A 24,679-nucleotide genomic window follows, 5' to 3' on the forward strand; every position below is an offset into this window, starting at 1 on the left:
TTTGGGGAATTCAGTCGTGGGCTACGATTCTGGCGTCTATACTGTTTGAGAGGAGTGTTAATGACTAGATCACATCTTCAGGTCCCGGTCTCACGGCGGTGGTGCATCCAGCAGTCCCCCAAATCCCTGTAGGGCCTCCAGGGCAGGCACCCCGATCCCACGCTTGGGCGGCTAACGACTGGCCTAAGGTCTCCAGCTCAAAGCAAGAAGAGCTAGTTCCGTGGCTTCTCGGACCTGGCCTGGGTTCATCTAAGAGCAGGCTAACACCGCGGGCCCGGACGGGGTGCCCGAAGTGCCGAGGGGCCTGTGGTCAAGCGCTTAAAAGAGAGATGGCCGGGCTAGACGGAGAAAGGGGTGCAAAACAAACACCTCGCGGCTCCGCCCGCAAGGCGGGAGGAAGGGGCGGCTAGATTGCCAGCGCCCACCTCCTCTTCCGGTCCTCTCCGGGCTCCGTCGCGCACCCGTGGGAGAAGGGCGGTGCATGCGAGACGGACGGGCGGGAGTTCCAGGCCGCGGCGCTAGGTGGGGCTAGGGCGCGCGCGCGCGTGCGTGCTTGCGTGCGTGCGTGGGCGCGGCCCACAGCACGCCGTGCGCGAGGCGGATGTCCGGGCCGGCTGGGCCGGGGCCGCGGACGAGATGGCGGAAGGTGGAGGCTGTCGTGAGCGACCGGATGCGGAGACCCAGAAATCCGAGCTCGGGGCCTTGATGAGGACCACGCTCCAACGAGGGGCGCAGTGGTGAGCACCGGACCCGCGTTTCCACTGCCCAGGCTCAGGGGCAGGGACTCTGGCCCTCAGACCGGACCCCTCTTTTCCGGCTTGGGTAGGGGCCGGGCGGGGGCGGTGTTAGTGACCCTGAGAGGTATCCTGAACCCTGCCTCTCAGGAGAATCTCCTAGGGGAAAGTGTGAGCGTTGTTTTGGCCCATTCGGAGCCCCAGAGGGCGGACCCAGTGGGGGCAAGGGTTGCAGGAGGGGGAGAAGGGGAGTGCTTACGGGGACCTTCTGGATGGGAAGAGCCCTTTGCCTTCGAGGATTCGTTGTGTGACCTTGAGCGAAGGCGACCACACCTCCCAGACCCCCTTGCCTTACTGATAAAGCCAGGGTAGCAATATTTGGCACCCCCACCTTATGGGTTGAGGAGAAGAGATACTTTTGTAACTTGTAAACTGCCGAACAGATGTCAAGGTCAGAAGTTGGACAAATGTTTGAGAACTCCAGGTTATTTTGGTAGCAAATGTCAAAAATAATTGTGGCAGTAGCATTTTGGAGCGGGAGAGGATAGCTTAGAGCCTAGATGAAAAGATTAAAAGTACAAAGTTTAGAAAAGCAAGTCTGAGACGTGAGGTTTCTTAACTGTTTAGTAGAAGGGACAATACTTTTACTAGTGAAGATGTTCCCGGGCGATATTATCATGTGAGAATAGAAAGCTAGGGCTTGGCTTTGCTTTGAATATGATTGAACATCCATCTTTTAAGAAATGATGGTGGTGTTGATAATGCCACTTAAGGTAATAGAGGAATTGACCAGGGAAAGGAAACATTGGGATTAGGAGGAATTCAGATAGGGCTGTACAGCTGGCCAAGCTGTGAGAGGCAGGGCAAGCAGAAGTTATCCTGCATAGGGGTGATAAATGAAGAATATTCAGAGGAACCAGAGGAAGTTTGAGATAGACTAAGGTCACACACTAAAAGTGTTTGGAGGATATTGTTCAAGGGGTTTGGAGGGAAAAGAGACTTTTAAAGGTTTGGATGTACTTATGGATCCTGTGTCCTCTGGGAAGCTGCCTGATTGCAGAGGTTTATTTTTTTATAAAAACTTAAAGGACTTGGGGTGCTTGGGTGGCTCAGTTGGTTAAGCATCTGCCTTCAGCTCAGGTGATGATCCCAGGGCCCTGGGATGGAGCCCCGAGTGGGGCTCCCTGCTCAGCGGGTAGACTGCTTCTCCTCTCTTCCTGTGCCTCTCCCCCTGCTTGTGCTCTTTCATTCTGCCTCTCCCACACTCTCTCAAATGAATAGATAGATAAAATATTAAAAAAAAAATACTTAAAGGACTCACCAATATAAATGTGCTTTTTTCTCCCAGAGAGATTTACTACTTCTTAGTTGTAAAACAGCATAGTGATTCTTTTATTTTTTCATTTTTCTCATAGGGATACTTTAAAAATGTAACCAGATCAGGAATAACTAGAGGCTGTATATTTGTATAGAACCATACCTAGACACTATTATATGTGTGTGTACCTTTTTTTTTTTTTTTTAGCACTCATTTTTTTATAATGTCTTCTTTGGTACTCAAAGAAAACTTGAATTGTTTGGTGTTATTATCCCATTTTCAGAGAGAGAATTAGTTTAATGCTTTTCATGTTGAGCAGTATAACCAAACTTTCTGTTCTGAACAAGGACCTCTATAAAGATCATTATGAAATTAATGACTTGCTCATTGGCAAACAAGGTTTTAGCCATAGGAGGACTTCACTTAAATAAGCATTTTGAAGCCAGTCATTTCCTTTTATTCACTCATTCCTTTTATAAAAAATTATATATATATATATATATATATATATATATATATATATATATTTATTTAATTTATTTGACAGAGAGCGTGCAAGAGATCACAAGTAGGCAGAGGGGGAGGGGGGAGCAAGCCCCCTGCTGAGCAGAGACCCCCCCCCTCCCCCATGTGGGGCTGGATCCCAGGACCCTTATTAGTTTTTTTTAATAAGTAGGTTCCATGCCAGAGGAGAGCCCAGCACTGGGCTTAAACTCACAACCTTGAGGTCGGGACCTGAGCTGAGGCCAAGAGTCAGATGGTTAACTGAGCCACCCAGGCACCCCTTGTTCTTTCTTTCTTTCTTTTTTATTTTTTTAATTTAAAGATTTTATTTGTTGAGAGAGAAAGAGGGTAAGAATGGGTGAGTTGGGGGAGAAACAGAAGGAGAGAGAGAGAGGAAATCTCAAGCGGACTCCATGCTGAATGAGGAGCCTGACATGGGGCTTGGTCTCATGACCATGAGATCATGACCTGAGCTGAAATCAAGAGCTGGACACCCAACCAACTGTGCTACCCAGACTCCTGTTGTTTAATAAAAATATTTATTTTTAAGTAAGCTCTGTGCCCAACATGGGACTTGAACTCCTGACCCCGAGATCAAGAGTTGTACACACACTCCACTGACTGAGTCAGCGGGGCACCTATAATCATTCTTTCAACATTTCACTTAATGGACTCTTCTCCTGGGACAGGCTCTTCTTCTTGAAATGTGTTTCTGAATGGGAAATGTGTGTTCTCCGGGTGAAAAGATCATTAAAAAAATTAAAGGAGCAACTGCAAAAACTTATAACCTCAGTTTTTCTGGTATAGTAAATTTTTATCTGTCTCTAGGTATCTTATTGACAGCCGGTGGTTCAAGCAGTGGAAGAAGTATGTGGGTTTCGACAGCTGGGATATGTACAATGTGGGTGAACACAATCTATTTCCTGGCCCAATAGATAATTCCGGACTCTTTTCAGGTATAGTATCCTGTTGCTTTTCTAACTGAAATACCCATCTAGGCAGTGACCTGAGGTCATGTTTATCAGTAACATGGATGTTGTGAATCTGACTTTCCTGTTGTGATAGATAGAAACAAGTGTCCTTGATTAGCATCTGTACCAGAAGTCTTTGTAAGACCCTCTGGGAGGAATGAAACTACTTTTTCCCTAAACTACCTGCTTCACAGAAGAGCATGCTTCTCGTATTTTTCTTTTTGGGGCTTAGGTTTTTTTTTTTTTTTTTTTTTTTTTAAGATTTTATTTATTTATTTGACAGACAGAAATCACAAGTAGGCAGAGAGGCAGGCAGAGAGAGAGAGGAGGAAGCAGGCTCCCCGCTGAGCAGAGAGCCCAATGCGGTGCGTGATCCCAGGACCCCGGGATCATGACCTGAGCCGAAGGCAGAGGCTTTAACCCACTGAGTCACCCAGGCGCCCCTGGGGATTAGTTTTTTTAGAGCTGTCAGATTTTATTTTTTTATTTATTTATTTTTTTAAAAGATTTTATTTATTTATTTGACAGAGAGAGAAATCACAAGTAGGCAGAGAGTCAGGCAGAGAGAGAGAGAGAAGCAGGCTCCCGCTGAGCAAAGAGCCCGATGCGGGGCTCGATCCCAGGAGACCGAGATCATGACCTGAGCCGAAGGCAGCGGCCCAATCCACTGAGCCACCCAGGCGCCCCGAGCTGTCAGATTTTAGATTAGCATGTGGAATGGAAAGAAATAGGTTATCATTTTGAAACTGCATCTGGAGTCTGAAATTTGCGCACCAGAATTTTCTGTGTTACCTTTGCAGTGGAACAATTTGCAGACCTGTCTACATCCATCTAGCTTTCCTATGATGATTGTCATAGGAGTGTGTGAGGAGAGGTGGAAAGTAGAGTTATTATCATGGTCAGCTCCCATTGGAAGAAGTGATTGAAAAAATGATGCATGACATACCAGAGCTGGGCTTGTACCTGTAGATGCATAGATAAGACAATTGACCTTTCCCAGGCTGTGTTCTGCTTAGCTTCAGATTCTTTTTTTTTTTTTTTAAAGATTTTATTTATTTATTTGACAGAGAGAGATTACATGTAGGCAGAGAGGCAGGCAGAGAGAGAGAGGAGGAAGCAGGCTCCCTGCTGAGCAGAGAGCCCGATGTGGGACTCGATCCCAGAACTCTGGGATCATGACCTGAAATGAAGGCAGCGGCTTAACCCACTGAGCCACCCAGGCGCCCCTTAGCTTCAGATTCTTTTGCAAGCAGAATGAGAGTGATCTGTTTGTTGATTGTGTTCAAAATCAGAGCAGTAGGAAGACAGACATGTATGAGGTTTGATCCAAGTACTTAACATTTACCTGGGTGTTTTTAAAAATGGGCAGTGCGTCAGGTGAGACTTGTTTTAGGAGATGTCAGGTGACATCATAATTCATTGCTTTGTTTCTTGATGTAGGTCAGATGGTGGCATCACACCATGAAGCTGGCGTAAGAGAGCACAACAGCGTGTTTGCACTTTTCCTCCCCCTGCACCCCCCCCACCCTCTTTTAAAGGAATCTCTAACCCCACTGTGGGGCTCGAACTCATGACGCTGAGATCAGGGGTTATATGCTTTACTGACTGAGCCAGCCAGGTGCCTCTCTTTTTTTTTTCTTTTTTTTTTTAATAGAAGATTTCTTAGTGCTTATAAGAATACTAATGATAAGGGCTAGAGGAGCTTTGTGAAATCATTTGGATGACCTTCAGCTAAGGGAAAGCATTTCTTCCATCGTCCCCCAATTTAATGTCATCTGGCTTTTCCTTGAAACATTTGCTTTGTGCTTAGGAGGTGAGAAGTACGTTCTGTTCAGAACCTGCTTGGAACATTGGCAGTATAGGAATGACCTGTCTCTGGTGAATCACCCCCTTAGTTCCCAGGCTCTCAGTCACCTCTCAGTCCCAATCCAGCTACCTTCCACCTAAGGACATGGAAGTGGCTGGATAGGGCTCTTGGAAGTGTGGGAAGGATGGGGTCTTGCCTGTCCTTCCTTATGTTGTATGCAGAGCACCCCTTTTCTGCTTCCCACAGCTGCCTTTACTGTATATCAGATGAAATCCTTGTGCTTCGGCCAAGCTGTGCTCTCATTTTCCCCGTTTATTCTCCTCTGTGAAAGAAATTTGCAGAGACTAAATCCTCATTCCCAAACCTCTGTGTGATTTTGAGCATGATGCCTTTAGATTGGTCCTGTTTCAGGTGAAAGTCGTGAACTGCATTGGGAATTCCAGTCATATTCCCTGCATTTGCACTGAGTGTGTAAGCTTGATGTGTGCAAAAATCATCATGGATCCTTAGAGGGGAAAATGGCCTGTGGAAATGATGTACTTGGGGTTGGTGATGCTGAAAGCTGTTGTTCCTTTACCACATTTAGAGATTTTTGGCTGCTGCTTGGCACAGTGTGTGTAGCCAGATCTGCTTAGTGTTAGAAACGAAGAAGCATATATCCTCAAGAAAGCCAAGAAGTAAATAACTTCAATGACTTTTAATTTATAAATCAGAGAAAAGTTGAATTTATGACTCAGAAGTTTAATTTATAAATCAACTGTCAGAAAAGTGTCAGCTTCAGGGGGAAGCTTTTGTCTCAAGCAGACTGATACCAGTGGATCATCCTTCTCTTCCTCAGCAGAAAAGGCCTGCTCTGTTAATAATAATCGTGCCAGACAGGCTGTGAAAAGTGATTGGCTCATCAATAAGGAGGATCCATCCTTTTTTTTTTTTTTTTAAATTTAGAGATTTTTTTTCTTTGTTTATTTGACAGAGATCACAAGAAGGCAGAGAGAGAGAGAGGGAGAAGCAGACTCCCTTGTTGAGCAGAGAGCCCAATGTGGGGCTTGATGCCATGACCCTGAGATCATGACCTCAGCTGAAGGCAGAGGCTTTATCCCACTGAGCCATCCAGGGCCCTCCCCCCTTTTTTTTTTTTTAAAGATTTTATTTATTCATTTGACAGACAGAGATCACAGGTAGGCAGAGAATCAGAGGAGGAAGCAGGCTCCCTGCTGAACAGAGAGCCCGATGTGGGGCTTGATCCCAGGACTCTGGGATCATGACCTGAGCCAAAGGCAGAGGCTTTAACCCAGTGAGCCACCCAGGCGCACCCCCCTTTTTAATGGTAAAATACACATAATAGTTTATTCTCTTGACCATTTTTAAGTGTGCAGTTCAGTAGTATTAAGTATATTCACATTGTTCCGCAACCAATTTCCAGAACATTTTGACCATGCAGAACTGCAACCCCCTACCCATTAACTGTGACTCCCAGTCTCCTTTCCTCCGAGCCCCTGGCAGCCACCATTCTACTTTCTGTGTCTGAATCTGTCTACTCTAAACACCTCCCTTAAGTGGAATTGTTCAGTATTTGTTTTTCTGTGACTCCCCTATTTTATTTAGTATAATATTCGGGGTTCATCATTGCATCGTGTGTCGCAATTTCCTTCCATTTGAAGGCTGAATAGTGTTCCGCTGTGGGTATATACCCCATCATGTTTATCCGTTCGTCCATCTCACCTTGGTATTCCTGTCCTCCGCTGCTATTTAATTCCTTTCCTGTTCTCCCTCCAGATGAAAACGGCAGAGGTGGGTGAGGTCTGAGGCTTGCTGCAAGGAAAGGCAGAAGAGCTGATGGGTTGGGTAAAAACTGGTGGAGGGCACCAGGGGATGTGGGTGATGGGAAGCCCCCGTCACTTTGTGAATGCTGTTTACGGTTTTGGTTTTTAACATCATATGCCTCGAGTTACAGATGAGTTGCACCACTCTGGATACTTCTGCAACCATTACGGCAGGAGTAGGTGTTGCTGGGCACAGGGAGGCTCCGTTGGTGGGAGGTGATCACTCTTCCCTTGATCCAGTTCCTTGGTCTTCAGCTGCGGGAGTGCGTTTCTGATCATGGACATCCACTCCTAGTCATGTTGCCTGCCTGTGGGGGTTGTGAGGTGCACATTGAGCATGTTAGGGTGTTAAAGACATTCCCCCCTCCATAAGAGGTTGTCCAGCTGGGTTTCAGCTTGGCCTTTGGAAAACTAAGAATACTGAATGACTCTGGGTAAAATAAAGTTAACTTCAATGATGTGTTTGTTGTTTTCTTAGTAAATCTTTCAGAAGATATTTGACCTCAATGAAGTTTCCCTAAATAGGATATTATGTTAAAATGTTCATAATTAACAGTTTTCATTGTGGAATCTGAAGTTTCCCTAAATAGGATATTATGTTAAAATGTTCATAATTAACAGTTTTCATTGTGGAATCTGGAAGCGTATTGAAAATGTAAACTGGAGTTTTTTATTCTCCCTACTCCATTTCGTTATAGAAGAAATACATGTTCCTATGAAGGCGTGGCTGAAGACAGTTGTCACTTCTGCTCTGTGTTATGGCCAGTGACAGAATTTTGGAATTTTGTACCCGTTCTATAAATAATTTTGTTTCTGAAAAGTACATGAGAATCCTATAAAACAAATATTTCTGGGGAGAAGAGCAGTGAGTTATGAGGTGTTTTCTTTTTTCAGATCCTGAGAGTCAGACCTTGAAGGAACATTTAATTGATGAATTGGACTATGTTTTGGTCCCAACGGAGGCCTGGAATAAATTACTAAACTGGTATGGCTGTGTAGAAGGCCAACAGCCCATTGTCAGAAAAGTGAGTACACAAGTTGTCACAGCTGCTGGTCAGTGTCTGCAAGTGCTCCCTGGGGACACTGACTGGTGTTGGTTTTCTGGGTTACTGGATGTGCCCAAGTGGTGGAATAGAGGTGTTTGAGGCCTTCTTTCTGGTTCTCTTTAGGGAATTGTGGTCGTGAGTGGTGGTGAGTGAGGCTGCTCACCTGAGATGTTACAGTGAGTGGCCTCCAAACATCAGAGCTGCCCATGGCTTGGGATGTGTCCAGCAGTGCCATGAGAGCACTTTCTGGAAGGCCCTATGAGAGAAAGTTTACTTGGGGTCATGTGGACATACAGTAATGTACTGCTTCTTGTTTATCTTATAACCTTTCTGAGACTGCTTTTTCCTCTGTGCTTATGACTCTTGGGCCACACTGTTGAATATCTCAAAAAGCAGGTGTTTATAAACCAGAGAAGCATAACCTCCTGAGGGAAAGCAGGCTGTGAGGTAGAAATCCAGATTCTTCACCCCACTGGTAGATGGGACTTAGTAGAAGACTCCCATAGTCGTTTGCTTGTCCTACCAGAGGGGGAATCACATGCCTGCTAAGAGGTAGACATTGGGTAAATTTCTTACGCTCCCTGGTATATAGTTCCCCTTCTCAGCGTAGGAAAGATCTGTAGTCCTGAGGCCATGCTTCTTCTTTTTTTTTTTTTTTTTTTTTTTTGTCAGAGAGAGAGGGAGCGAGAGCGAGCACAGGCAGACAGAGTGACAGGCAGAGACAGAGGGAGAAGCAGGCAGGGAGCCCGATGTGGGACTCGATCCCAGGACGCTGGGATCATGACCTGAGCCGAAGGCAGCTGCTTAACCAACTGAGCCACCCAGGCGTCCCCTGAGGCCATGCTTCTAACAGTCATTGTTTGAGGCCAGAACTACATTCTTTCTGTATCTGGAAACCTGGGCCCCTGAGAGGGGTTAGGGATCAAAAAGCTGGAGGTGTGCCAGTCTGGCAGATGTCCCCTAATGCCCACAGTGTTGCCATATGGTGAGTGTTCTGCTGCCCGAGGGTTTTAGCTACATTCTCTAGTCCTCTCATTCAACAAACCCTGCAAGGGAGACCTCACGATCCTGACTTAGAGAGATGAACAGTGACTTCCCTGTTGTGCACTGTTACAGCTAGCTGGTTCTCTTTCTTGTGAAGGGAAGAAAGATTTGAAACCCTTGGACAGATGCTGGCGGCTTTAAAAATCTGTCCTGATCCCCTGATCACTTAGGGAAAGTGATGATTGTGTGGATTCTGCCCCTTACCACTGATGAAACCTATTGTTTCCCAAACTGCCCGGTGTGGAACCGCTGCTGCTTCACCTGTGCCTCTTGTTTGCAGGTAGTGGAGCACGGCCTCTTCGTCAAGCACTGCAAGGTGGAGGTCTATTTGCTGGAACTGAAGCTCTGTGAGAATAGTGACCCCACTAATGTGCTGAGTTGCCATTTCAGCAAGGCAGACACTATCGGTGAGTAGCTGAGCTGGTGTCCCGAATTTCCGGGGACGGAGAGCGCGGAGCATTGTGGCTGATGGGAGTGAAGCCAGGCACCCCCTCCAGAGTTGTTACCCACATAGTCTCAGGTTGTGGTTACCAGCCTGACCTGATTCTTGTGGAGAGCTAGGCCTGGGAATCGTGTTTTACAGACTCTTAGACATGCTCCCTGACCATGATACGTGATACTGTGATAAAGATGAGGAAATGCAGATTCGGGGAGGTTATACTTACTTATTAAAAAATCTCTGAGTGGGGGGCGCCTGGGTGGCTCAGTGGGTTAAAGCCTCTGCTTTCAGCTCAGATCACGATCCCACGGCCCTGGGGTCGAGCCCCGCAATGGGCTCTCTGCTCAGTGGGGAGTCTGCTTCCTCCTCTCTCTCTGTTTCTGCCTGCCTCTCTGCCTGCTTGTGATCTCTGTCTGTCATATAAATAAATAAAATCTTTTAAAAAGAAGATAATCTCTGGGGGGGTGCTGGATGGCTCAGTTGGTTAAGCATCTGCCTTTGGCTCAGGTCATGATCCCAGGGTCCTGGGATTGAGCCCCACATCAGGCTCCCCGCTCAGCTGGAAGCCTGCTTCTCCCTTTCCCACTACCCCTGCTTGTGTTCCCTCTCTTGATGTGTCTCTTTGTCAAATAAATAAATAAAATCTTTTTAAAAAAATCTCTGTGAGAAAGTGGCAGGGCTGGTATTCGAAACCACATTTATCTTAACTTCAGAGGAAGGTTTTGTCACCTTTCTGTGTTGCTTGTGTGCTGTAAATGGGACCCACCTATTGAAGAAGAAGAAGCATAGGGAAGGTTTCTAAGTGTGTGAGTGCAGGAGGATGCCCATGGAAGACATTTGGCCTTAATCATCAAGGGGCTGAGGTCAGTCGGAACTTTCGTTCCAAAGCACCCTGTGACTGACGGTCCGAACAGGAGGGAGGATGAGCTTTAGCTTGCTACGGCTGTTACTAGCCTTGCATCTGGAGTGAGGTGAGTGATCCTTCCGTCCGTCTGAGTGATCTTCAGTCCTGAGTGATCCTTCTGTCCATCTCTAGCAACCATCGAGAAGGAGATGCGGAAGCTATTCAATATCCCTGCTGAGCGGGAAACACGGCTGTGGAACAAGTACATGAGCAACACCTATGAGCAGCTGAGCAAGCTAGACAACACTGTCCAGGACGCTGGGCTCTACCAGGGTCAGGTAGGAGGGCTCAGGCCATGCCCAGCTGGCTGCTCTGCCAGGGTGTGTGGCCAAGATATCTTCTGGTTCTGAGCTTGTCACCAGTGAGGTCTTTTGCATATTCCTTATTTGATTTCCCCTTTCACTCAGGTGCTAGTAATTGAGCCCCAAAATGAAGATGGCACATGGCCGAGGCAGACCTTGCAGTCAAAGTAAGTGACCATTTTTTCTCTTATGGCTGGGCACACAGGTGTAAGAGAGACACTATTTTCTAAGGCGTTTACTTGTGCTAAGTAAAATTTTTTCGGGGTCAGAGGAAGAAGTGATCCATTTCATATTCAGTTTCATATCCAGAGTCTGTGATACTGGCCTTTGCTAAGCAGCATTTTGGGCAGCTGTCTGAGGAAAGCTGTCAGAGTGTGTGAACACAGTGGTGCGCCTCTCCTTGAGAATGAGAGAAGGAAGAGAAGGGGCCCGGATCTGGGAATGCTGCATACCAAGAGGCAGCTTTGTTTTTGCCAAGGGCTGTTATTTTCTCCACCTGTGGTTAGAAGCTCGGCTGGAAAAGAAGAGGGCTCGGGCATGGGGTCCTATATGACTTAAAGTTTGATCCCACACCACTTTTTACCCACAGGCCTATTATTGTTACCCTTTTTGCGTACTGGGGGGATTATTCTGCCTTTAAACTGGGACCCCAGGCACCTCTGTCTCTGGAGAGGTTTGTGTGTGGTGTGGAATTGTGCATGTCCTGAGAAGAGGACAGAAGTGGTGATGATTTTTTCTTATAGTGCAAGGGCCGGGGAGGATTTTGTCTTTGTTCTGATAGTTATGGGGATAGTGTTGGTTTTTGCTCTCTTCCCTCAGTCTGTTCTTGGACAGTGACTGTTTGATAGTAATGGGCTCATATATAGCTCTTTTGAGAATCACGAAAGCTAGGGGCTCTCTCTTGAGAAACATGTCGGAAGATATATTTTGCCAACAATCTCAAGGGTTTTACAGATAACCTGAAGCCTAACCATGGACTCCAGTTTTAGAGATCCTGGTCACCAGTTCCTGACAGGATGATATATAGCTGTGGTAGGCAGAATAATGCACCTCTCCATTTCTAAGTCCTGTTCCGCAGAACCTATGAATATGTTAGGTTCCATGGCAAGGTGATTAAAATGTGATTAAGGGTCTTGACATGGGGAGATTATCCTGGATTATCTGGATGGACTCAGTATAATCACAGGGTGAACTGGGGAGATAGGAGAATCAGGAGATGAGAGGACAGAAGCAGAGCCTAAGTGATGATAATGTGAGAAAGACTTCACTGGGCGACTTTCCAAGATGGCACAGTAGGAGACCTTGGTTTCATCGGGTCCTAGGAATTCAGCTAGATAGTTAATTAGATCGTTGTGAACACCTGCGAACTCAACCAGAGATCTAAAAAAAGCATTGCTGAAATGAAACAGATAGAGAAGTGATCACTTTCTGCAAGTGTGGAGAAGTGAATCTGAGGCAGTATATGGGAAGATAAACTGCGGCGGTGGGGGGAGTGCAGCAGTCAACATAGGAAACCGATACAGCAGCTGAGTGCAAAATCAGAACTTTTAGAAGTCAGCTCCGGTAAGGGATGTCCCTGCCTGAAAGGCACTCAGGTGGCAAAGAGGGGCAGAATCTTAGATGGGACAGTGTGGTCTCAGGATCCTTGGGGTCACAGAAACATCAGGGGTGCCTGAGTGTGGCAGAGTTCCCAGGCATGGTAGTGGGGAAGCCAGCTGCTATCATTGAACCCACAAGTGGCTATCAGCTTGGTTTTGCCATAAACTGCAGACTGTGGCATGGTTGGGCAACTGTTCTCCAAGCAGGCGCCCAGCATTCCACTGAACCACGGCAAGACCCACCCCTTCTGGAGACTCGAAGCAGGGTCACGTGCCTGAGATAGAAATGCTCGGTCACAAGCTGGGTGAGCATGGAGTGTGGCTGGAGACCTGGGAGACAGGAGTGATCGGCTGCTTTTTCGTGAGGGCACACAGAGGAGTGGGTCCCCAGGCTCTGTTCCAGGGCCAGAGATTGGGAGGCTGCTGTTTTCATTCTCATCCTCTAAAGCTGCGCAGAAAGCCTTCAGGGAACAGAAGCCACAGAGAGCAATCTGGAGCTGCTTGCTTAGCTTGGCCCCTTGTCAAGGGCACGCAACTCCGCCCCTGCAAAGACACTTGAGAATCACCTCAGCAGGCCCTTCCCCCAGAAGATCAGCAAGAATATCCTAATAAGCTAAGACCATGTTTTTACCCATCATAGAGAACTCCAGAAGTCCAGCGATAGGAAAGAATAGTGTATAGAATTCATGGTATTTTTCTGATTGTTTAGTCTTTGAATTTTAATTTTTTTCTTTACTTTTCACCCAATTTCTTATTTTATTAACTCTTTCTTAAAATCTTAATTTTCGGGGCACCTGGGTGGCTCAGTTGGTTGGGCAACTGCCTTCGGCTCAGGTCACGGTCCCGGAGTCCCGGGATCGGGTCCCGCATCAGGCTCCCAGCTCCATGGGGAGTCTGCTTCTCCCTCTGACCTTCTCACTTCTCATGCTCTCTCTCAACTAAATAAATAAAAATCTTTAAAAAAAAAAACAATCTTAATTTTCATTTTTACAGTTACATTCTATCCTTTCATTGTATTTCATTTTATTTTTATATATATGTAAGTTTTTCTGTACAGTTCTGGGATGCAGTTTCTTGTAACAGAGAGACCAAAATACACCCAGATTCTAGTGTATTGCTCTGTTCTGTTCTCCTGTCTGATTATACTCTCTCTCTTTTTAAAATATTCTCTCTTTTTAAAAGTCTTCTTAAATTTTCATCTCTAGTTACATTCTATCCTTTCATTGTATTTTATTTTATTTATTTTAAAAAAGATTTTATTTATTCATTTGACAGAGAGAGAGATCACAAGTAGGTGGAGAGGCAGGCAGAGAGAGGGGGAAACAGGCTCCCTTCTGAGCAGACAGCCTGATGCGGGGCTCGATCCCAGGACCCTGAGATCATGACCTGAGCCGAAGGCAGAGGCTTTAACCCACTGAGCCATCCAGGCGCCCCCTTTCATTGTATTTTATTTCATTTTTGTATATATGTAAATTTTTCTTTCTTTATAGTTTTGGGATGTAGCTTCTTCAAACAGACAGACCAAAATACACCCAGAATATATTATATTGCTCTGTTCCATTCACTGGTCTGTTTATGCTCTTTTCTTTTTTTGTTGTTTTTGGTTTTTTTCTTTTGTCCTTTTTCATTTTCATTCTTACAGTTATATTCTATCTACATTTCTTTTTTTTTTTTTTTAAGATTTTATTTATTTATTTGACAGAGAGAAATCACAAGTAGATAGAGAGGCAGGCAGAGAGAGAGAGAGGGAAGCAGGCTCCCTGCTGAGCAGAGAGCCCGATGTGGGACTCAATCCCAGGACTCTGAGATCATGACCTGAGCCGAAGGCAGCGGCTTAACCCACTGAGCCACCCAGGTGCCCTCTATCTATATTTCTTATATTTAATTCTTATATTTAATTTTATATTGATGTGCTTAAGTTTAATTTTGTTTTTGTACATATGTAAGTTTTCCTTTCTTTACAATTTTGGGATTTAGTTGTCTAACAGACCAAAATACACACAGGATCCAGTGTATTGTTCTGTTCTGTTTACCTGTCTGGTTATATTCTCTTTATCTTAAAGATTTTATTTATTTACTTTTTTATTTTTTATTTTGGGTTTCTTCTGATTTGTTTAGTATATATTTCTCTGGGGCTGTTATTGCCATTTTAGTATTTTGTTCTCTTGTTCATCTATTCTTCTCTGCACAGAATGACAAGATGGAAAAACTCACCCCAAAAAAGAGAACAAGAGGCGGTACTGACTGACAGGGACCTAATCAGAATGGATATAAGTAAGATGTTGGAACTAGAGTTCAGAGTAACGATTATAAAGATATTAGCTGGGCTTATAAAAAGCATGAAAGACTCTAGAGAATCCCTTTCTGGAGAAATAAAAACTAAAATCTAACCAAATTGAAATAAAAAAGGCTATTATTGGGGTGCAATAAAAAATGGCGGCTGTAACTGCTAGGATAAATGGGGCAGACAAAGAATTGGTGATATAGAAGACAAAATGATGGAGAATAAGGAAGCTGAGAAAAAGAGAGATAAACAACTACTGGATCATGAAGGAATTTGAGATAAGTGATATCATAAAGCAACACAATATTAGAATAATTGGGATCCCAGATGAAGAGGAAAGAGAAAGGGGGGAAGAAGGTATATTGGAGCAAATTATAGCAGAGAACTTCCCTCATGTAGGGAAGGAAGCAGGCATTCAAGTCCAGGAGGCACAGAGAGCCCCTCTCAAAATCAATAAAAATAGGTCTACACCTCGACATATAATAGTGAAGCTTTCAAATCTCAGAGACAAAGAGAAAATTCTGAAAGCGGCTCAGGACAAGAGGTCCGTAACCTCCAAGGGTAGAAACATTAGATTGGCAGAAGACCTATCCACAGAGACCTGGCAAGCCAGAAAGTACTGGCATGATATATTCAGGGTGCTAAATGAGAAAAAAATTCATCCAAGAATATTTTATCTAGTGATATTGTCATTCAAAATAGAAGGGAGAGATAAAAAGCTTCCAGGACAAACAGAAACTAAGGGAATTTGTGATTATTGAACGAGCCCTGCAAGAAATATTAAAGGGGATCTTTTAAGTGAAGAAAGAGTCCAGAAGTAACATAGAACAGAAAGGAACAGAAACAGTGTACAGAAATAGTGACTATAGGCAATACAGTGGCACTAAATTCTTATCTTCAGTAGTTACTCTGAATATAAATGGGCTAAGTGCCCCGAATCAAAAGCACACGATATCAGATTGGATAAAAAAGCAAGACCCATCAGTATGCTATCTGCAGAAGACTCATTTTTGACCCAAAGATGCCTCTAGATTGAAAGTGAGGGGGTGGAAAACCATTTACCATACTAATGGATATCAAAGAAAGCTTGGGTAGTAATACTTATATCAGACAAACTAGATTTTAAACCAAAGACTAATAAGAGATGGGGAAGGCCACTATATCGTAATTAAAGGGTCTCTCCAACAAGATCATCTAATAACTATGAGTATTTATGCCCCTAACATGGGAACAGTCAATTATATAAACCAATTAAAAGCAAAATTAAAGAAATACATTGATAGTAGGGGACTCTTAACACCTCCTTCTATGCAGAAGATCATCTAAGCAGAAGATCAACAAAGAAACAAGGGCTTTGAATGACACACTGGATCAGATGAACTTCATAGATAAAGTCAAAGCACTCCATCTTAAAGCGATAAAATACACATTCTTCTCATGTGCACATGGAACTTTCTCCAGAATAGATCACATACTGGGTCACAAGTCAGGTCTCAACCAGTACCAAAAGATTGGGATCTTTCCCTGTGTATTTTTCAGACCACAGTGCTTTGAAACTTGAACTCAGTCACAAGAGGAAATTTGGAAAGAACTCAATACATGGAGGTTTAAGAACATCTTACTAAAGGATGAATGGGTCAGCCAGGAAATTTAAAGAAGAATTTAAAAAATTCATGGAAACAAATGAAAATTAAACCACAACTGTTCAGAACCTTTGGGATGCAGCAAAGGTGGACCTAAGACAGAAGTATATGGCAGTACAAGCCTTTCTAAAGAAACAAGAAAGGTGTCAAGTATACATCCTAAACTTACAGCTAAGGGAGCTGGAGAAAGAACAGCAAATAAAGCCTAAACCCAGAGGAGAAGAGAATAAAGATTGGAGCAGAAATCAACAAAATAGAAACCAAAAGAAGAGTAGGACGGATCAATGAAACTAGGAGCTTGTTCTTTGAAAGAATTAATAAGATTGATGAACCTCTGGCCAGACTTATCAAAAATAAAAGAGAAAGTACCCAAACAAGTAAAATCATGAATAAAAGAGGAGAGATCGTAACCAACACTAAGGGATCATGTTATAAGCAATTACATGTCAACAAATTAGGCAGTTTGGAAGAAATGGATGCATTCCTAGAGAAATATAAACTAACAAAACTGAAACAGGAAGAAATAGAATACCTGAACAGACCCATAACCAGCAAGTAAATTGAAAGGCTAATCAAAAATCTCCCAACAGGCAAGATTCCAGGGCCAGATGGCCTCCCAGGGGAATTCTACCAAAGATTAAAAGAAGAAATAATGCCTGTTCTTCTGAAGCTGTTTCAAAAAATAGAAATTGAAGGAAAATCTCCAAACTCTTTCTGTGAGGCCAGCATTACCTTGATCCCAAAACCAGACAAAGACCCCACCAAAAAGGAGAATTACAGACTAATATCCCTGATGAACATGGATGCCAAAATTCTCACCAACATACTAGTCAATGGGATCCAGTAGTACATTAAAAGGATTATTCATCATGACCAAGTGGGATTTATTCCTGGGCTTCAAGGGTGGTTCAACTTCCACATAGTAATCAATGTGATATGCTATATTAATAAAAGGATAAGAATCATATAATCATCTCAATAGATGCAGAAAAAGTATTCGACAAAATATAGCTTCCTTTCTTAATTTAAACTCTGCACAGTGTAGAGTTGGAACATACTTCAGTATCATAAAAGCCATCTACGTAAAGCCCACAGTGAGTGTCATTCTCAATGGGGAAAAACTGAGTTCTATAAGATCAGGATGGGATGTCTGGCATACCCCACAGCAGGGATGTGCACGATCACCACTGCTCTTCAACATAGTACCAGAAGTCTTAGCCTCGGCAATTAAACCACAAAAATAAGTCAACTGAATCAGCAAAGAAGTCAAACTCTCACTCTTTGCAGATGACATGATAATCTAACCCAAAATTGCTGGAACTCATACAGGATTTCAGCAGAGTAGCAGGATATAAAATCAGTGCACAGAAATTAGTTGCATTTCTATACACTAACAATGAGAAGAAAGAGAAATTAAAGAGTTGACCCTAGAGATAAACCTAGCTAAAGAGGGGCATCTGGGTAGCTCAGTCAGTTAAAAGTCTGCCTTCCACTCACATCACGATTTCAGGGTCCTGGGATTGAGCCCCAAGTTGGGCTCCTCTCTCAGGAAGTCTGCTGCTCCCTCTCCCTCTGCCCCTCCCTGCTGCTCTTGCTCTCTCTGTCTCAAATCTTAAAAAACCAAAACAACAACAAAAAAAACCTGGTAACCAAAGAGGCAAAGGATCTGTCCTCAGAAAACTATGCAACACTTATGAAAGAAATTGAAGGCACAAAGAAATAGAAGAACATTCCATGCTCTTGGATTGGAAGAACAAATATTGTTAAAATATCTGTGCTACTTAGAGCAATTTATATATTCAGTGCATTCCCTATCAAAATACCATCAACTCTTCACAGAGCTGGAACAAATAATCCTGAAATTTGTATGGAACCAGAAAAGACCCCAAATCACCAAAGAAAAGTTGGAAATAAACAAAACAAAACAAAACAAAACACAAAAGCTGGTGGCATCATCAAGGCAGTATGGTACTGGCACAAAAACAGGCACATAGATCAGTGGAACAGAATTGAGAACCCAGAAATAGACCCTCAAGTCTCTGGTCAACTAACCTTCAGCAAAGCAGGAAAGAATATCCAGTGGAAAAAAGAGAGTCTCTTCAACAAATGGTGTTAGGAAAGTTGGACAGCCATACGCAGAAGAATGAAACTGGACCGTTTCCTTACACTATACACAAAAATAGACCCAAAATGGATGAAAGACCTAAATGTGAGACAGTCCATCAAAATCCTAGAGGAGAGGGCAATCTCTTTGACCTTGGCCACAGCAGCTTCTTGCTAGATAAATTTCCAGAGGCAAAGGAAACAAAGGCAAAAATGAAGTAATGGGACTTCATCAAGATAAAAACTTTTGCACAGCAAAGGAAACTGTCAACAGAACTTAAAGACAACAGACAGAGGGGGAGAAGATATTTGCAAATGACATCCAGATAAAGGGCTGGTATCCAAAATCTATAAAGAACTTAACAAACTCAACACCTAAAGAACAAATAAGCCAGTCAAGAAATGGGCAGAAGACATGGATGACATTTCTCCAAAGAAGACATACAAATGGCCAAGAGACACATGAAAATATGCTCAACATCACTTGGCATCATGGAAATACAAATCAAAACCACAATGAGATACTGCTTCACAGCAGTCAGAATAACTAAAGTTAACAAGTCAGGAAATGACTTGTTGGCGAGGATGCGGAGAAAGGGGTATCCTCCTACGCTGTTGGTGGAAATGCAAGCTGGTGCAGCCACTGTGGAAAACAGTATGGAGGTTCCTAAAAGTTGAAAGTAGAGGTAGTGACCCAACAATTGCACTACTACTGGGTCATTACCCTGAAGATACAGAAGTAGTGATTTATAGCATCAATGTTGACCATAACCAACTATGGAAAGAGTTCAGATGTCCATCAACAGATGAATGGAAAAAAGATGTGTCATAGATAGATAGATAGATAGATAGATAGATAGATATAGATATAGATATAAATATAGTAGAATATTATGCAACTATCAAAAATTTGAAATCTTGCCATTTTCAACAGTGTGGTGGAACTAGAGGGTATTACGCTAAGTGAAATGAGTCAATCTGAGAAAGACAATTATATGATCTCAGTCATACATGGAATTTAAGAAACAAAATAGGATCATAGGGGAAGAATAAAGTCGAAATCAGGGCGACAAACCATAAGACTTAATTATAGGAAATAAACTCAGGGTTGCTGGAGGTGGGTGAGGGATGGGGTAACTGTGTGATGGTCATTATGGAGGGCACATGATGTAAAACAAATAGAAAGGCTTTACTGGCCATGAGCCAGGGAATGTGTGTGGCCTCTAGAAGTCCCTAGAGCCTCCACAAAGAAACACAGCTCTTTAGCTCAGTGAGAATCATTTTGGATTTCTGACCTGCAAAATTGTTAAGACAATAAATTTCTGTTGTTTTAAGCCAGCAAGTTGTTGGTAATTTGTGACAGCAGCAGTCAGAAGGCTAGCCTAGATTGCTGACTCCCTTCTTGGAACTGGAAGTGCCACAGAACTGAGAGAAAATTACTTAAAAACTGTGAGGACCCCCCCCCCCCCCGCCAGGGGAGACAGAAGGTGGGTCTGTGAGGTAGGGTTGACAACTTGGAGTGGAAGAGGCTGGATATACTGGCCAAAGAAGACTGTTAGGTTCTGCCTTCTTTTCCCAGTGTTGCTTCGTCCCATCTCTTCCACACCTTGTGGTCTCAGATTCCAGTGAAGGGAGATAGCTTTTGGAAAAGAGCAGTGCCTCCTTGAATTTGCCTGAAGGTTAGATTCTCCCTGCAAAGTGTGTCCCGTGGCCAATGAGCCCAGAGCGAGATTCCTGAGGTACACTCTTCACTCTCCTAAAAGTTCCAGACACTGGTCTAGATACTGAGGATACAGTAATAAAGTTTCTATTCTCAAGGAACAGTAAGTAGACAAGAACAACCCACAGGTACAATGGTTTTTAAGTATTGTGGGAAAAAAATCAGGGAAGAAAATCAAGTGCTAGGCTTTGGGAAGGAGCAGGTTTTTGTTTGTTTGTTTGTTTGTTTGTTTGTTTGTTTTTTAAAGATCCTATTTATTTATTTGACAGGCAGAGATCACAAGTGGGCAGAGAGGCAGGCAGAGAGAGAGGAGGAAGCAGGCTCCCTGCCGAGCAGAGAGTCCGATGCGGGGCTCCATCCCAGGACCCTGGGATCATGACCTGAGCTGAAGGCAGAGGCTTTAACCCACTGAGCCACCCAGGCGCCCCTTTGTTTTTGTTTTTTAAGATTTTATTTATTTATTTGACAGACAGGCAGGCAGAGAGAGAAGGGAAAACAGGCTCCCTGCTGAGCAGAAAGCCCGATGTGGGGCTCAATCCCAGGACCCTGGGATCATGACCTGAGCCGAAGGCAGAGGCTTTAACCCACTGACCCACCCAGGTGCCCTGGGAAGGAGCAGATTTAAGTAGGGTGATAGGCCTCTCTGAGGTGCCATTTGAGCATGGTCACAGCAGAAGTGAGGGACTCAGCAGTGAGTGGAATGCTTAATGAGAATAAGATTGTGAGGCTGAGGTGCCAGCCACAGTGGACGTTCTGAAGCCAAAGCAGGCTTTGTTGAAGACTGGTGGGAGTTTGTTGGGGCTGATGGCTGGAGGGTTTAGGGGACAACGTGGGGAGCCCCGTGGACCTTGTGAGACTCTGGATTCCAGGTGTACCTTGGGGGTGGTGGTGGTAGAGAGTTTGTTGGAGGCAGTGCAGTGAGTGTAGGAGTAGCGTGGTCTCACTTGGTGAACAGCTCAAGGGAGCCATAACGAGTAGCTGACAGGTATAGTCGAATGAAAAGAAAATGGCTCATTGATGGCATGTGCTAGTGGGAGCATAATCTGTGCTCCCAGCCTCCTGGGAGCATGGAGTAAGCATGATGAGTATCATCAAGGAAAGCAAGTGGGGACATGAAACAGGAATAAGGAGGCATTCTTGGGACCAAAGAATTTGGGAGATGGGTTGAGTAGCAGAATGGATGTCGCTAAAGAGTGAAGAAGTTGGAAGGTCAGGTCTAAGAATTCTGTGCAGCATTAAGAGGGATAGAGAGGCAAAAGATAGGCGGAGCAAAGTGCTATGGAGGATGGGGTAGAAATGTCAACATTTGTGTAATAGGAATCTCCGAGGCAGAGGAAGTGACCAGAGGAAGGGGAGGAAAATGTCTGAGGTTATAATGACCCAGAGTTTCCCAGAAATCATGAAAGAGGAAAGGTCTGAAATTTAAATAATGCTAAACACAACAGATGGAAGGAAGAAATCCCACACCGAGACACTACAGTAAAAACCTGACAACGAAGATGTAGAGAAAATTTCAAATCTTTTTGAAAGACAAAGTCACAGAGGAATAAGGGAACTAGTATCAAACTTGTCAGTAGCAATAATGGACCTAGGGGGAAAAAAATATTGGACCTAGGAGAGACTTTTTCAGGATCAAAGTAAATAACTTGAAAAGCAGAATTGTGAATCCTGCTAAACTTATTTAAATGTAAAGTTGAAATACTTTTTTCCTTTAGCATAGCTGACGTTGGAAGGTTTTCCACACCGGGCTCCTGAGTGGAAGAATTACTTTTAGAGCCCAGGGGCATGTGGTAGAATCAGTAATGTGAGAGAGAGCATGCTCATAAGGAAGTGTTCTGTTGGCCAGAAAAGCAAGGGCTTTGGGACTTCGGAGTGAACAAAGATTTCTGACAGAAGACACAACACCAGAAACCTTGGAGGAGGAAATGGGTAGAGGGGGTAACTGTGACTTTTAAAAATGTTCACCAGAGAGTAAAAAGGCAAGCCACAGGGTGAGAAAAGATATTTGCAAGAATATGTCTGACACATTGCTTATCTCCAGAGGTTTGAAGAAACGCCTCCCAAGTCAGTAAGAAAAAGTTAGGCAACCCCATTAGAAAAGGGGCAAAACATCTTGAACATTTAATTTACCAAAACGGATGTCTGGATGGCTAGCAAGCATATGGGGAGGTATTAACCTCTGCAATCATCCAGAAATGGCAAATTAAAACCATAACACAGTGCTCCTGCACACCCACCAAAATGACTCAGTGAAAAAGATGGACAGTACCAAGTGATGTTGAGGTGTGGAGCACCTTGGATTGTTGGGCCCTGCTGTTAGGGGATATAAATTGATGTGGTGATTTTAGGAGATTTGGCATCCCTTACTAGAGGAAGAATTATGTACATATTCTACAACTCTGTGAACCAGTCCTAGGCATACAGCCAACAGAAATACATCTCGTGTTCACTTAAAGATATGTTCAAAAATGTTCACGACAGCACTGTTTGCTTGTCATAGTCACAAACTCTAGTTAAACCAGATGTCCAAAAATAGAGGGGATAGAGACATTGTAGTGTATTCACCCCGTGAGAGTCTGTAGGGACCCAGTAGTGTTGTATGTCATGAACAGTGTTGAATGAGAGAAGCTGGACACAAAACGTGGCGTCCTATGTTCTCTTAATATCAAGTTTAAGAACAGGCAAAACTTACCTAGGGAACTCAAGGTCATGGTAGTGGTTAGTTATGGGAGAAATCATGACTCACAGAAGCATGAAGAGGACACTTAGGGTCTAGGGCTGTCCTGTTTCTGGGTCAGGGTACTGGTTATGTAGATGTAATCATTTGGTTCAAATTTCTTGATTTTGACGTTCATGATTTATGTATTCTCTATGTAGTACTTCAGTAAAAAGTTGAATAATAGTAAGGTAGGTGTAAGAAAGCAACCCATCTCAATAACAGTCCAGAAGTTAATTCTGACTAATGCCAACACGGAAGACAAGTGAGGAAATGAGAGGCAGTACAGAGCTGAGAGAGATGGGAATGTTACAAGTCTAAATAGTTGATGGGCAAAAATAAAAACAGTTACAGGTTCTAATAAGTTAATGGAGTAACTGCCAGAAATGTAAAAGTAGAAAATATATCTTTAAAATATGCTGTGTTGATTAGAAAAGGTTTGAAGGCAGTTTAAGAAAGATGATGCTTTAAGTCTTTCTAAGAGGAATTTCTGAGGTATCCCTGGTGGGTCAGTGGGGTAAGCATCTGCCTTCGGCTCAGGTCATAATCTCAGGGTTCTGGGATCAAGTCCCGCATCGGGCTCCCTGCTGGGGGATGGATGGGAAGCCTGCTTCTCCCTCTCTTCCCTGTTTATGCTCTCTCGCTCGCTCTCTCTCTCTCTCAAATAAGTAAATAAAATCTTGAAAAAAAAATTTCTGAGGCGGGCGGTCCAGTGCTGGTATCATTAGAAACCCAGCCGCTCTGTCATGTTATTCTGCTATGTGTAGCTTCTGCTTCAGAGGTTCTTCTGTCTGGGTTTAGGATCCTGAGCTGTTTGGTTACACCTGCATTCAGGTGACAAGGAGGAGGAAGGAAGGAAAAGGAGGGACCTAACCCTTCATTTTAAGGAAATTTCCCAGAAATCATACATAAAACATCTCTTTGCTTCTCTTTGGCCAATGATATGATCATACCTGGCTTCAAGGGAGCCAGAAAATGCCTTTTAGCAGAGTTGCAAGGTGTCTGGCTAAAAATTGGGTTTCTTGGGGTGGCTGGGTGGCTCAGCCACTTAAGTGTTTTCCTTCAGCTCAGGTCATGATCCCAGGGTCCTGGGATCGAGCCCTGTGTCATGCTCCCTGCTCAGCAGGAAAGTCTCCTTCTCCCCTTTCCTCTGCCCCTACTTGTGATCTTTCTCTCCCTCTCGCTCACTCTTTCTCTCAAATAAATAAATAAAATATTTTAAAAGATTAAAAAAAATTGGGGTCCTAAGGAAAAAGGTTAGAATAACTTACTGGGAGACAAAATGGGGGGGACCCCTCTTTTTCTTCTCTGCTCTACTGGTACTCGCCACTACATGTGTATAGGTTTTTCTTACACCATCCAGTTCTCTGACACCTGTTGTACAATTTCACTCAATTCTAGCACAGTCTACCTGGAAGTACCATCAGATCCCACAGGTTAAGGTCTCAGTCCATCAGAACTGGCCCAGTTCCAAGTCCAGGTTGTTTCCTTTGCTTGGGATCACCGGCTATTAATCAGAGGTTCCTGTGATCCCTGCTTGGACTTGAAAATTTGCCAGAACAATTCACAGAACTCAGGAAGACCAGTTTGTCAAGAAAGGCTATAACTCGACAACAGTGAGATAGAAGAGGTACCAGGTGGGTATAGGAAAGGGATGAGGAGCTGCCCTCAGTCATTCCAGCATTTTGGCACCTCCATGTTTTCACCAATCTGGAAGTTCTCC

At 43.9% G+C, this 24,679-nt stretch overlaps 1 protein-coding gene across 2 annotated transcripts in view; it reads left to right on the forward strand.

Moving 5' to 3' along the window:
• Positions 1–571: 571 nt before the first annotated feature.
• The window catches only part of LOC309858605 (ubiquitin carboxyl-terminal hydrolase 4-like), a 29,324-nt gene continuing 5,216 nt past the window's right edge, over positions 572–24,679 (forward strand). Inside the window, exons 1-6 of one of the 2 annotated variants that reach the window (XM_082751312.1) lie at positions 572–737; positions 3,385–3,512; positions 8,052–8,182; positions 9,528–9,654; positions 10,723–10,868; positions 10,998–11,059. In XM_082751312.1, coding sequence (XP_082607438.1) covers positions 637–737; positions 3,385–3,512; positions 8,052–8,182; positions 9,528–9,654; positions 10,723–10,868; positions 10,998–11,059 — 695 coding nt within the window. In that variant the 5' untranslated portion in view covers positions 572–636. The remainder of the gene's footprint in view (positions 738–3,384; positions 3,513–8,051; positions 8,183–9,527; positions 9,655–10,722; positions 10,869–10,997; positions 11,060–24,679) is intronic. The other variant, XM_082751313.1, reaches the window with a different exon arrangement.

Source organism: Mustela nivalis (genome assembly GCF_964662115.1).
Source record: "Mustela nivalis genome assembly, contig: HAP1_SCAFFOLD_2863, whole genome shotgun sequence".
Taxonomy (NCBI): domain Eukaryota; kingdom Metazoa; phylum Chordata; class Mammalia; order Carnivora; family Mustelidae; genus Mustela; species Mustela nivalis.